At 40.8% G+C, this 12,543-nt stretch overlaps 1 protein-coding gene across 1 annotated transcript; it reads right to left on the bottom strand.

The window, feature by feature from the left end:
* Nucleotides 1–965: 965 nt before the first annotated feature.
* dync2i2 (dynein 2 intermediate chain 2) lies at nt 966–12,522 on the bottom strand. The gene is made up of 9 exons (XM_077599485.1): nt 12,335–12,522; nt 9,698–9,958; nt 9,499–9,608; nt 9,215–9,372; nt 9,034–9,143; nt 5,972–6,139; nt 5,242–5,474; nt 4,988–5,145; nt 966–2,589 (listed from the first exon to the last, which is right to left on the bottom strand). Exons 1-9 carry the CDS (start codon nt 12,410–12,412, stop codon nt 2,351–2,353), a joined length of 1,515 nt encoding a protein of 504 aa, XP_077455611.1. The 5' UTR covers nt 12,413–12,522; the 3' UTR covers nt 966–2,350.
* Between the last annotated feature and the right edge of the window lie 21 nt (nt 12,523–12,543).

Genomic DNA, 12,543 nt, shown 5'->3' on the forward strand with positions numbered 1-12,543 from the left:
CAGTTTATTCAAACCCTGACGCAAAAAATATGTGATTGGGACAGCCCTACTTTACAGTGTTCACAACTTTTCAACTTTTGAGCTCAGCTTTTGCTGTTTTCATGCCATAATTTCAGTCAGAGCATGAGTCTAATCAATTTTGGCGTAAAGGCAGTCCTCTCCCCATGGATTCCAGGAACTGATTCAATATTTCGAAAGAAGTCCTGACTCATATTGAGTATCATAGTAATTTAATTTGCTCTCGTCTGATGATTTTTCTTAGTAGTACTTCTGTTCGAGGAAGAAAAAATGTACTAATTCCTATTTCATAGATGACTTCAATGAGAGCAGTTATACACATTGTATTGGGGAAAAGGGCTAAAGAAAGTGGACAATTAAGTCCTTATTGTAGTATTGTATCAGTTTTTGCACACAAATTAATAAGCCATGTATAATGCCACATCAAAAGAAAAAATAAATTCACAGGCAATAAATATAAACAATTTAATTGAAAAAAACGGTTTAGTTTACTGACAGCACTTGGCTTATTTATGCTTTTTGGAATATTAAATAAACCATTTTGACCTATGACCTGAAATACTTTGTAGTTGACAGCGTGACTTCAGCTAAAACATAATTGACTTTGGCTAATAGCATCAACGCTAAATTTAACGTGGTTGGTGTATCTTCCATTAAATAGGTGTGGTTTACTCATTTACTGCCTTGGTGGCATGGTAGATGTTAAATCGATTTTAACTGAGATGCTGGCAAGAGTAATTATCTGCCAGCCCTCACAGTGAAAATATATTTGATGTCTATTGCTGCCAATAGTATCATTTTATAATAAGACAGCAACGATTGGCCAAGATCCGAAATGATACTAGTAGTCGACAAATCTCTAATTTAAAAGACGTAACAGTTTTGATGATAGACTAATTCAACTGGGATTCCAAATAATCCAAAAAATATAGTATGTAACAAGTAAATACTGAAAACAGATGGTGCATGTTTTTATTTTTATAACCCTGTTAAACAAAGCGACAAAGAGCAAAAGGTTTTAAGAATGACACAAATATAAAAATTTTACAAAGTCTGTTGCTTCAGAAGTTTTAGCTGTTTGCCAGATGTTTCTATACTATGATGACATACAATTAGAAGCATTTCACAAGTATCAAAAGCTTTTATTGAGAATTACATGTGTTGGGGCAATTTAACGAAATGGCTTAGGGGACAAAACATTAAGATTTTGGGCCCTTGCCCAGGAAACTCCCCAGACCTTGATCCCATTGGGGAATATGTGGTTAATCCTCAATAGGTGGGCGGACAATCAGAAACCCACAAATTCTGACCAATCTCCAAGCATTGATTATGGATCTCCAGCATGTGAGGACGTTGAAAAACTGTCTTTTTACAGTACAACATGCACAATGTAAACATAATCATGGACTGATGTTGAACCTGAAATGACCCACGTTCTAAGTAATAGGCTGAAACAACTAAACAAAAATGACAAAGATTTTTTTTCTAAGTGTCTCTATATAAAAAACAAACTGTCAAGTAGAAACAGTTTTTATGCATTCCTGTGTAATCAAGAGTCACTAAGTATAAGCATCGCTACTTTCATTGTATCAGAAAATTGTAAGCAAAGTAAAATTGTATCCATATATCAATAGATTGAATGGGTGGATAGATGATAGATAGTGAAGAATGTGTAAAGGATGTGCATCTTACATACAGGAAAATGCAAGAAAAGTTCAGTGGCTCTTTATTTTGAAAGAACAGAGTTTTTGTTTCAATTTTTGAACATAATGGCGCAAAATCCAAATGTCACAAACCTGTGATAAGTCAAGATTTCAAAACCAAGCACAGAAATGTGGAAAAATCTCATCTCATCTCATTTGCTGAACCGCTTTATCCTCACTAGGGAGGTGAGGGGGTCCTGGAGCCTATCCCAGCTGACTTAGGGCCAGAGGCGGGGACACCCTGAATTGGTGGCCAACCATTCCCAAGGCACAAGGGGACAAACAACCATTCACACTCACACTCATACCTAAAAATTTAAGAGTGTCCAATTAGCCTACCATGCATGTCTTTGGAATGTGGGAGGAAACCAGAGTACCCGGAGAAAACCCATGCAAGCCCGGGGAGAACATGCAAACTCCACACAGGTGGACTGACCTGGATTTGAACCCAGGTCCCCCACTTTGAGGCTGACGCGCTAACCACTCAGTCGCCAGGCGCCCTGTGGAAAAATTGCCATCCTTATTCTGTCTCCATTGGGAGACCAAAAAAATCTCAGAGATCGAGTTCAAATGAGCGAATTGAAAGTAAGCCGAGGTTCATTGCGGCAGTCTTCGTCCATCCTTTCGTATCATTCTGTAACCTGATTAGTTATCTGATCCAGGAGTTGGCTCTCTGTAGGAATCTGCTCTGTCAAGTCGGTACTCAGCTTCCAAATACCAACTTTCCCATCTGTTTTTCCCACTGCAAGGAGGCCAGGGTTTTTACAGTTGAAGGACAAACAGGTTGCAGCCTGGCCAATCCCTCCAGGGTCGATAGTTGCTGCTGGTCTCGGGGACCTGCGACTCAGATCAAATATTTGCACCTCACCTGGTGGAAGAAGAGTACATTTGTAATGGCTAATATTAGGTGATGGAAGATCAGAATATTGAGGGTGATTAACCTCACCACAGGCAAAATTTTGCTTTTGCTCATTGCTGGGTATTTTTGCAAAATCTAATGACTTCAAATTATTTGCATGAATGACGTTAACTAATGTTAATTGCAATAGTTTGGAGTATGGGATGAATATTTTTTATTTTAAAAGGAAACTCAAGGTTTGCAACAGACCACCCGTCATTTTGGGTGTTGAATTTTATGCGATGGCAGCCCGGTGGTGCCAATGGTTAGCGCATCCAACTCACAGCTCTGGGTTCAAATCCAGGTCACGTCCATCTGTGTTGAGTTTACATGTTCTCCCCTGGGCCTGTGTGGGGTTCCCCCACGACCCTAATGAAGATAAAGCGGTTCATAAAATGAGATGAGAGATGAATTTTATGCGGAACACTTTTACTCTGAAGACCTAATTCTTTACCAAAATTGCATTGGACCACAAAATATTTTGATTCGATGATCTCATCTCATCTCATTTTCTGAGCCGCTTTATCCTCGTTAATTTCGCGGGGGGTGCTGGGGCCTATCCCAGCTGACTCCGGGCCAAAGGCGAGGGACACCCTGAATCGGTGGCCAGCCGATTGCAGGGCACAAGGAGAGGGACAACCATGCACACCCATACCTTGAGTGTCCAATCAGCCTACTATGCATATTTTTGGAATGTGGGAGGAAACCAGAGTACCCAGAGGAAACCCACGCAGGCCCAGGGAAAACATGCAAACTCCACACAGGTGGACGTGATCTGGATTTGAACCCAGGACCCCAGAGCTGTGAGGCTGACCCGCCTACCAAGGAAATTTCCCGAATACGGGATGAAATAAAATTCTAATCTTATCTAACCACTTGCACCACCAGCCCGCCCTGATTCGATGATTTTACTGTTTTTTGGAGCCACAAAAACCTCCCCACTAGCTTCCATTCATATACAGGGTGTCCCCAAAAAATGTACTCACTTTTAGAATGACGAGAAAACCTATATTTATGAACATAGAGCGAAGTGAAATAGCATCGAATACATGAGACAAATGTTCAAATTGATGATCATTATAAATGTACTCACACTTTTTTTGTGTTACACATATCCTGAATTACTGAAGCCATGGCAGGAAATCAACTTAGTTTAGAAGAGAGAAAGTTTGTCCTGAAATGCTATTGGAAGACCGAAAACGCCACTGAAGTGCAACGCCGGTTCACAAGTGAATTCGCAAAACCGCCACCCACGCGCCGGACCATTGCGCGCATCAGAGACAAATTTGAAGCAGATGGAACCGTACAGAATACCAACAATAAACGAAAGACAATGTCGTGATATTCCTAATGACATGTTTCGCGACGTTTGCGAATCCGTTGGTGCGCGTTATCAGCGTTGTCTGGACAATAATGGTCATCATTTTGAACATTTGCGAACATGATTCTTCAATTACATTTGTCTCATGTATTCGATGCTATTTCACTTCACTCTATGTTCATAAATAAAGTTTTTCTCGTCATTCTAAAAGTGAGTACATTTTTTTGAGACACCCTGTAGAACTTCAACCCAAGTGTTGATTTGGCCGCATTGACAGCAAATAGGACCCACAAAATCTAAACCCATCCACGTCAATGGCATTGAAAGGAAGTGACCCCATATCAACAAGTGAACCAGAAAGGCAGCCAAATCAACCGAAAGAGACCCCAAAATACCCCTGTAACAACAGGAAGTGACCCAATATGAACATGAAGTGACCCTGAAATTCCCCAAAATCCACAGGAAGGGATGCGATATTACCAGAAAAAGACCACAAAATGCAAATGCCACAAACCTCAACAGGAAAAGACCTGATGTACAACTGTCACAGCAAAGCTACTATTGCAGTTTCTCTAGAAATGACATTTTCTAGTTTAGTACTAAAGTATACAATTTTTAGTAAGAAGGATCGTGGTGCAGGTGCAGTCTGCTTCCTATAATTATCTCTCATCTCTCTTTAAAAACATTTTTCATATGGGGAGCAAGATTTTTCTCCAATTAGATTAGCAAACTTTATTCAGCCCGTATTTGAGAAATTTCACTGTCACAGTAGCAAGAGGGTGAGAATACAGACACAGGAAAATACATTTTAGACATAAATAAATAGGTAATAAATAAATGAACAAACAAATAAATATATATAAATAAATAAGCATGTTGCTGAAAGATATACACACACATACATACATACATACATACATACATACATACATACATACATACATACATACATACATACATACATACATATATACATACATACATATATACATACATGTACATACACATTGATGTACATGTATACATACGGTTGGTCTTAATTGGTACCTTGTCCTGTCGCTGTAGCAAAAAGCAACGGCCTGGTTGGAGACCACTGCACCTTAAAAACATAAGTGTCTGACACTCTAAGTGAGCGCAGTGGGTTGGTCTGCAGCAGAGAATGGAGGTGAGCCAAGCCATCGGTTCCCGCACTCAAAAACAGGTTCCTAATAATAACAACACATAATTTTAAGTCCCCTTTTACAAGTCACCAGTTATATTTAGAGTTATATTTATCCACTGATATGACATTGAATGTTTACCTGTGAAAAGGTGAGCAGTGTATAGAGTGGACCGGGCCACCGCCAGGCCTGAAAGCAAAGACGGCTGGAGCTCGAAGTGGCACACTCAGACATTCAGATGGGACTGCAGCTGGTGTATGTGAGGAAAGGGAGCATCTAAGCAGCAGACCGCCTTCAGAGCCAACTAAAAAGGTATCTGGGTCCCATGGAGACAAATCCAAAGAGGTGACACCCACAATGTTGCTGCCTTCACCCTAAAACAAAATTCCATTTGTTGAAAAGTTCATATGTACTAGTATTTTTTGGCATTCATTTACGAAACCTATCGAGTCATTTGATCTGGTTTTCAAGACAATTAGCATTTCAAATGTCCAGATTATCCGTTTTATAGCTATTTTAATTCGACCTTTTTGCTTGCCTTTCCAAACAGCCAGCTTCTCTTCAACCTTTTAATGCACAAAGTATGATTGTTTTTCCATGTGAAAATGTGCTCAGTTCCCCTTTAACCCTAGAATGGTAACCCTCTATTTCAGATGTTACCTTTCACGCTTCTGAAATAGAGGGTTAGCATGGTTACCGGGGGGAAAAATGGGTACCCTTCATTGCACCGTCTTGCTTAGGACCCATTTTTCCCCCCGGTAACCATGGTAACCCACTATTTCAGAAGCGTGAAAGGTAACCCCTGAAATAAAGGGTTACCATTCTAGGGTTAAAGATATACAATCCTGGGTCCTGGCAGTCTGAGCCTTACCTTGAAATTGGTGCTGCTGGAAAGAAGTTGCTGTTGCAGGACTGCAAAGGCAGCTTTCAGGGAAATTTTTCCCTGTTCTAGGCTCACAGTCCACAGCTGAATCCTTCCCCCTGAGCATGCACTGAGAACATCATACTCTCCTTTATTCTGCAGGGGTACCCAGGTAACCTATTTCCACACAAACAATAATCATCATTCATCCAGTAAAAACATTCTAATTCTGTTCAGGGATGACACCAAAATATTCAAAGTGGCGGCCTGTGGGCCAAATCTGGCCCGCCAAATCATTTTGTGCGGCCCGAGAAAGTAAATCATGAGTGCCGACTTTCTGTTTAAGGATCAAATTCAAATGAAGATTATAGATGCAATTTATATTTCCTGATTTTCCCCTTTTTAATTCGATTAGTGCAATTTTTTAATCCATTGTCTTCTTTTTGCGTTTTTAGTTCAAAAGCATTTTGTAAAATCTTGAAATAAATATAAAGTATTTTCTGTTTTCCACTTTAATATTGGACATAATAAATAAAATATTTGGTTTCCTTTTCAAATGAAATACAAATGATTAAAAGACGTTTTCCCTTAATAAGAAAAAAAGCTCTAATTAACATTGTTTTAGATCTATAAAAAAATGAATATTTAGGGATTTTGATCCATTTCTTTTAATCCGTTTTTTTTGGCCAGTCCAACTTTCATTCTGCAAGTCAAGTTATTTTGCATTATTAGTTTTGAAAAAATAGCAATCTTTTACAGAAAAACGCTAGAATTTATGAATCTATTTTTTGAGTTATATACTTTAAAGCAACTGGCACTTTTGAAAAACTTTTAGTAAGAAAATACCCGACACGGTTTGAAATTCATGAGCCAATCAACAAGCCTGTAGTGTCCCGACCAATAATCAGCTATCACGCAGATCACACGTGCACGTGCAGTACGTAATGCATGGGCACTGCGCCCACTCACAGTATTTGACCTCAAATGCATGAATGCACGTGCATGAAATACTCGCCATGTGCGTGCAAGCGTGCAATGTGTCTGCGTGCTTGGCTGCGCGCATGCCTTCGCAAATTTCTCACCCAATACTGGGAATGGCTAAAGAAAGGGCGAAACCAAGTGTAGCAATTATTTTTGGTTTTGGCGAGCAATAATTGATAATTTTTCATGTGAACTGCTAAATTAATTGATATTATGAAAGTAATAAATACATGATTTTTCATCAATTAATTGCAATTAATTTTCTATCAATAATTGTTTTCCCGGCGGCTGAGTGCTTAGCACGTCAGACCCACATTGGGGGACTTGGCTTCAAATCCGGGTCGGTCCACCTGTGTGGAGTCTGCATGTTCTCTCCGGGCCTGTGTGGGTTTTCTCCGGCTACTCTGGTTTCCTCCCACATTCCAAAGACATGCATGGTAGGCTGATTGGACACTTTATATTGCCCCGAGGTATGAGTATGAGCATGAATGATTGTTTGTCTCCTTGTGCCCTGCGATTGGCTAGCCACCAATTCAGGGTGTCCCCTGCCTCTGACCCAAAGTTACCTGGCATAGGCTCCAGCACCCCCCGCGACCCTAGTGAGGAGAAACCGGTTCACAAAATGAGATGAGAGATGAGATGAAATAATTGTTTTCCAAGTCCTGGTTCAATTCCAGGGGTCAGACCTTCCTGTGTGGAGTTTGCATGTTATCCCCGGGCTTGCATGTTTTCTCCGGGTACTCGTGCTCGTTAGGCTGGTTGAACCCTCTAAATTGCCCCTAGGAATGGTTCTCCGTCTCCTTGTGCCCCGTGTTTGGCTGGCCACCAATTCCCAAGCCTGGTGCCTGTTGTTGGCTGGGATTGTCTCCAGCAGCCCCTGTGACCTGTAGGCTGTACGAAATATGAATGAATGAATAATTGACCACAAAGTGTCATAGAAACCCCACGGGACATATTAAAAGCAAAATTTCAATTTTGAATAAAGTGAACTATATCTCACGATCTGTTTGTTTAATTCTATATAAAGCTTTTAACAAAATGCTACCTGGAAATTCATCCGTGAGAAAGAAAACATAATCATAAGAACATCATTGGCACTGTCTTTCTCCCCGCAACTCCCTCGTGTCATGTCACTGGGCAGAGCGTTGCATTTTTTCAGTGTTTTCCCCCCCTTAGTCAGTGCAGAATGGCGGAGCTTGATCGCTAATACGAGAGGAGCATACTACGTACTTATCGTTGGCAAGTGGTCGTGCATTATCCTATTGTGAGGACATTTGTGTGCATCATTTTCTGAATATTTTGAAGAGAAGACAAAAGCAAACAACCCTCAATAGGTTCCTTTTAGTGGCAGCTGAAAGTCAGGGTGGAGGCGGGTCAAATAGACCCAATCCGGGAGAAGAAAGGTATAAAAACGGAAAACATAATTAGCACTAAGTTTAGTGTAAGGTTAGATTACACTTATTTTTGAGTATCGTAATTCAAGGTCATTTAAGTTTGTTTATGTTATGTTACGAGCGTGTTGCTGTGCAAAAAGTCTCTCTAACTCTCTCTGTCCCGCCGCGAAATCTGTCTAATTTTAGTACTATTAAACATCATAACCACTAGTTATTTGTTACTCTGTTAATAGATGGCAAATTAGAACAAATAAAAATGTTTTTCCAATCCAAGATCCTGTTTTTTTTTTTTTTTTAGAGGATTGGAACAAATGAATTTGTTTTTAGTTCATTTCTATGGGAAACGTTCATTTGAGATACGAGTAAATCGACATACGAGCTCAGTCCAGGAACGCATAAAGCTCGTATCTCGAGTTACCACTGTAATGTAAACCAGAAGAAAAAAAGATGGAAAAAAATGCAACAGCCAAAAATGAATAAAAAAAAATAGAGATGCTTTTTTTGGATTCAGATTGTACCTCACGTTTATCCTTGCTTTATGTTGATGTCTCTTGATGAATTGTGGAGCTAGGTTTGTGTATATATTAATAAATTGGCAATGTTCAAGAATGTATGATTTAAATGATTTTGAATGCACCTTTTATAGCCTTACACTAGAAAAGGTCACATTGTTGTTCATTTCTCTTTCACTCTCACCTGACATACAGGTTCTCTGTGGCTGTCTGCAGACATGCCCGTTTGCGCCAGTACTGGATCTGTAGATTGTCTGGTGTCCCAGATCACCACTTCACCAGTGAACAAACCCCCTGCGGCCACAGAATCCCATTGGTCACACATCGGCCAACTTACCGTATGATAGCCTAACATCCCATCATACCTGCCATGATAGCGGGGTGCTTGGGGTGACAACATAGAGATGTCACCGCAGTAGGAACATCGAGGACTATATCAGCTTGCTTTGGCTTCAGACCACTATGGTCAAGGTTCCACGTGCAAACGTATGATTTGTCATTGCTCCAATCACCTTCTGCCATCCTGCCAACCACACAGGCAAAATTGCTTTCCTAGCACAATAAAACATCAAGCCTTGAAAGGTGTTCAATACAGGAAAGCTTTTTAAAAAGGTTGGTGTTTTCAGAAAGGTAGTGAAATAATTTATACCGTCCATAAGCACAGGCTATTACAGCACCAGTACAACTCCAAGACACACTTGTTACATGAAGATCTCGTTCCAGGGCCCTGGGATGTTGAAGTTGATGAAGGCACAAAACCTATCAAAAAAGTAGAGATGGAAATGAACAGGTGTTATAATACTGACGTTGCTAATATGTTATGATTGATAGAGTACATATACACTTACCTTCTGATTTTGTTCTTCCCAGTTCACCTGAAAGCCATCAAAAGCATGACTTTTGGAGTTTTTGACCAACTCTCGGATGACTGGGACTTCAACCTTACGTAGGAACTCCTTCAAGCTGGGAAGATTTTCTGCATTTTGGGGGTCATGGAGGTATTCTGTTGTTACATGATCCTGGGGCTCTGTCTGTGTACTGCTGATGACACTATGATGAACCTGTACTCCTGCTTCAGCACTTTGTATGGATCTCGTTTGGCAGCCTCTCTGAAAGATGTATAAGTAAACACACAAGGAAATGTGACTGACTTTCATCTTATCCACTCGTAACAGACTAGGCTCAAGATTTACGCTGGATGCCCTTCCGGGTGCAAATATGAAAAGTATTTTATGCATAATGATATTCAACAAGCATCCTTTTGCTTATGCATTAATACTGACTTATAAGTGTCTTGTTGGTTGACATCTAATGAGTGTCAAAGGGCTTTTTTTTACCAATTTGACTTTTGAAACAAGAGCATCGGAGAACAACATGTTTAGTTTATAGGGGTTGGACAAAAGGGAATAGGAGACTATTCTGAACAATAACATCTCCTTCCCACCTTCATTACAGTAAGCACACAATCACAATCAAGAAATTTCAGTTTGATGTGTCACGGTTTGGAGCACAGAAATAAATACGTACACACACAGCAACAAGCAGTTGGTTGATTTAAATTTTTGCGTCGCCTAAAGCCAGTTGAACAAATGTTTGTTTATGTAATTTGCTGCTTAGCTGCAGTATAAACATTTAACAATTAGAAGATCTTAAGAAATGAAACCGATTAATTAGATAAAAAATATTTGCGAGGACAAATAAGTATTTTATTTATTTTCTCAGATTTTCTGGAATATATTCATTACCAAAAGCAATACACAATTGTACTTTTACAATTGGATGGGGGGTAGCTCTGGGGTCCTGGGTTCAAAATCCAGGTCGGTCCACCTGTGTGGAGTTTGCATGTTCTCCCCGGGCCTGCGTGAGTTTTCTCCGGGTACTCCGGTTTCCTCCCACATTCCGAAGACATGCAAGGACCCCCTAAAATTGCCTCTAGGTATGGGTGTGAGTGCGAATGGTTGTCCGTCTCCTTGTGCCCTGCGATTGGCCTGACCCCGCCTCTGGACCGAAGTCAGCTGGGATAGGTTCCAGCACCCCCCGCGACCCTAGTGAGGATGAGGCGGTTCAGAAAATGAATGAATGAATGAATATTTCTTTAGATGTGGTCTGGTTAGCTGTTTGAGGGACCTTTTTGAAATTGCGCGGTAGCAACGTTGTGCTATTTTTAAATTATATTCAAGCCTTTTAACAGGAACACAAAGACAATGATCTTTCAAAGCTCTGACATTTTCTATTTCTTTGAACTTAAATTGAAACAGAACCATCGAGCATTAGCTTCAATCCACACGCATTACTTATTTGACGAGGCATAATGGTGTCAAAATGGCAAATTTAAATTGACAATGGAATTCATTCATTAGTTTTCCAAACTGCTTATCCTCAAAAGGGTCACGGGTGGTGCTGGAGCCTACACCAGCCAACTATGGGCACCAGGCGGGGGACACCCTGAATTGGTTGGAAACCAATAGCAGGGCACAAGGAAACAGACCAACATTTACACTCACACTCATACCTAGGGACAATTTAAAGTGTTCACCAGCCAACTTATGCATGTTTTGGGGATATGGGAGGAAACCAGAGTATACATGGAGAAAACCCACAGCTGGGATCGAAACCCCGACCCCAGAGATGTGAGGCCGACGCGCTAACCACTCGTCCAATGAGCCGCGACAACGAAATTAATTGAAACATGTGTTATAAATAAATAAATAAACTGTGGTGCTTGTGGAGGAGAGTGGCAATTGCATAACTAATACAGTCCATAAATGATGAATTATTCTTGTATATGTATGCATTGGGGCGTTATCGTGTCGGCCTCACAGCTCTGGGGTCCTGGGTTCAAATCCAGGTCAGTCCAACTGTGTAGAGTTTGCATGTTCTCCCCGGGCCTGCGTGGATTTCCTCCGGGTACTCCGGTTTCCTCCCACATTCCAAAAACATGCTTGGTAGGCTGATTGGACACTAAATTTCCCACTCGTATGTGTGTGAGTGGGCATGGTTGTCCTTCTCCTCGTGCCCTGCGATCGGTTGGCCACCGATTCAGGATGTCCCCTGCTTCTGGTCCGGAAAGAGCTAGGTTAGGCTACAGCACCCCCCGCGAACCTAATGAGGATGAAACGTTTCAGAAAATGAGATGAGATGAGATGTAGTGGTGTGCTCAAAAAAGGGACAGCAGAGACTGGAAGGCTTGGGAGTCCAACTACATTGAGATGGCTTGTTCATGGACAGATCGGTGAATATATCAGTAGACATACTTCAGAAATGGAACGGAGGCGTGAGTGGAACATGGATGAGATGAGGAAAGACAAGCAAATAGCTGAAGAGCAGAGGATGCAGGGAAAGCGGTGTTCGCTTTCATGCTTTCTGATTCAAAGTGCAGACTAAGGAGATGCACTTACACGATTTCGTTTTCCAATTATTTATGCTTTTACGTCCGAATGAAACTGCATTATGTATTCAACTTAAACATCGTCGCTCAAACGTACCGACTCCTGCACCGACTGTTGAGATTTTCTCCAGGACGACTGGATATTCACTGGCACTTGGGCTTCGTCCGTAAACATATCAATAAATCTGATTATAAAATGATGAAAAAGAATATTACACTAGATTAGAAAAGACACGATTATACATCCGTCAACAAAAACGAATTTCTTCTTCGCCGTCAGTGTGATTCTTCTTCTAAATCACCTTG

The sequence above is a fragment of the Stigmatopora argus genome, chromosome 4, assembly GCF_051989625.1.
Source record: "Stigmatopora argus isolate UIUO_Sarg chromosome 4, RoL_Sarg_1.0, whole genome shotgun sequence".
Taxonomy (NCBI): Eukaryota; Metazoa; Chordata; class Actinopteri; order Syngnathiformes; family Syngnathidae; genus Stigmatopora; species Stigmatopora argus.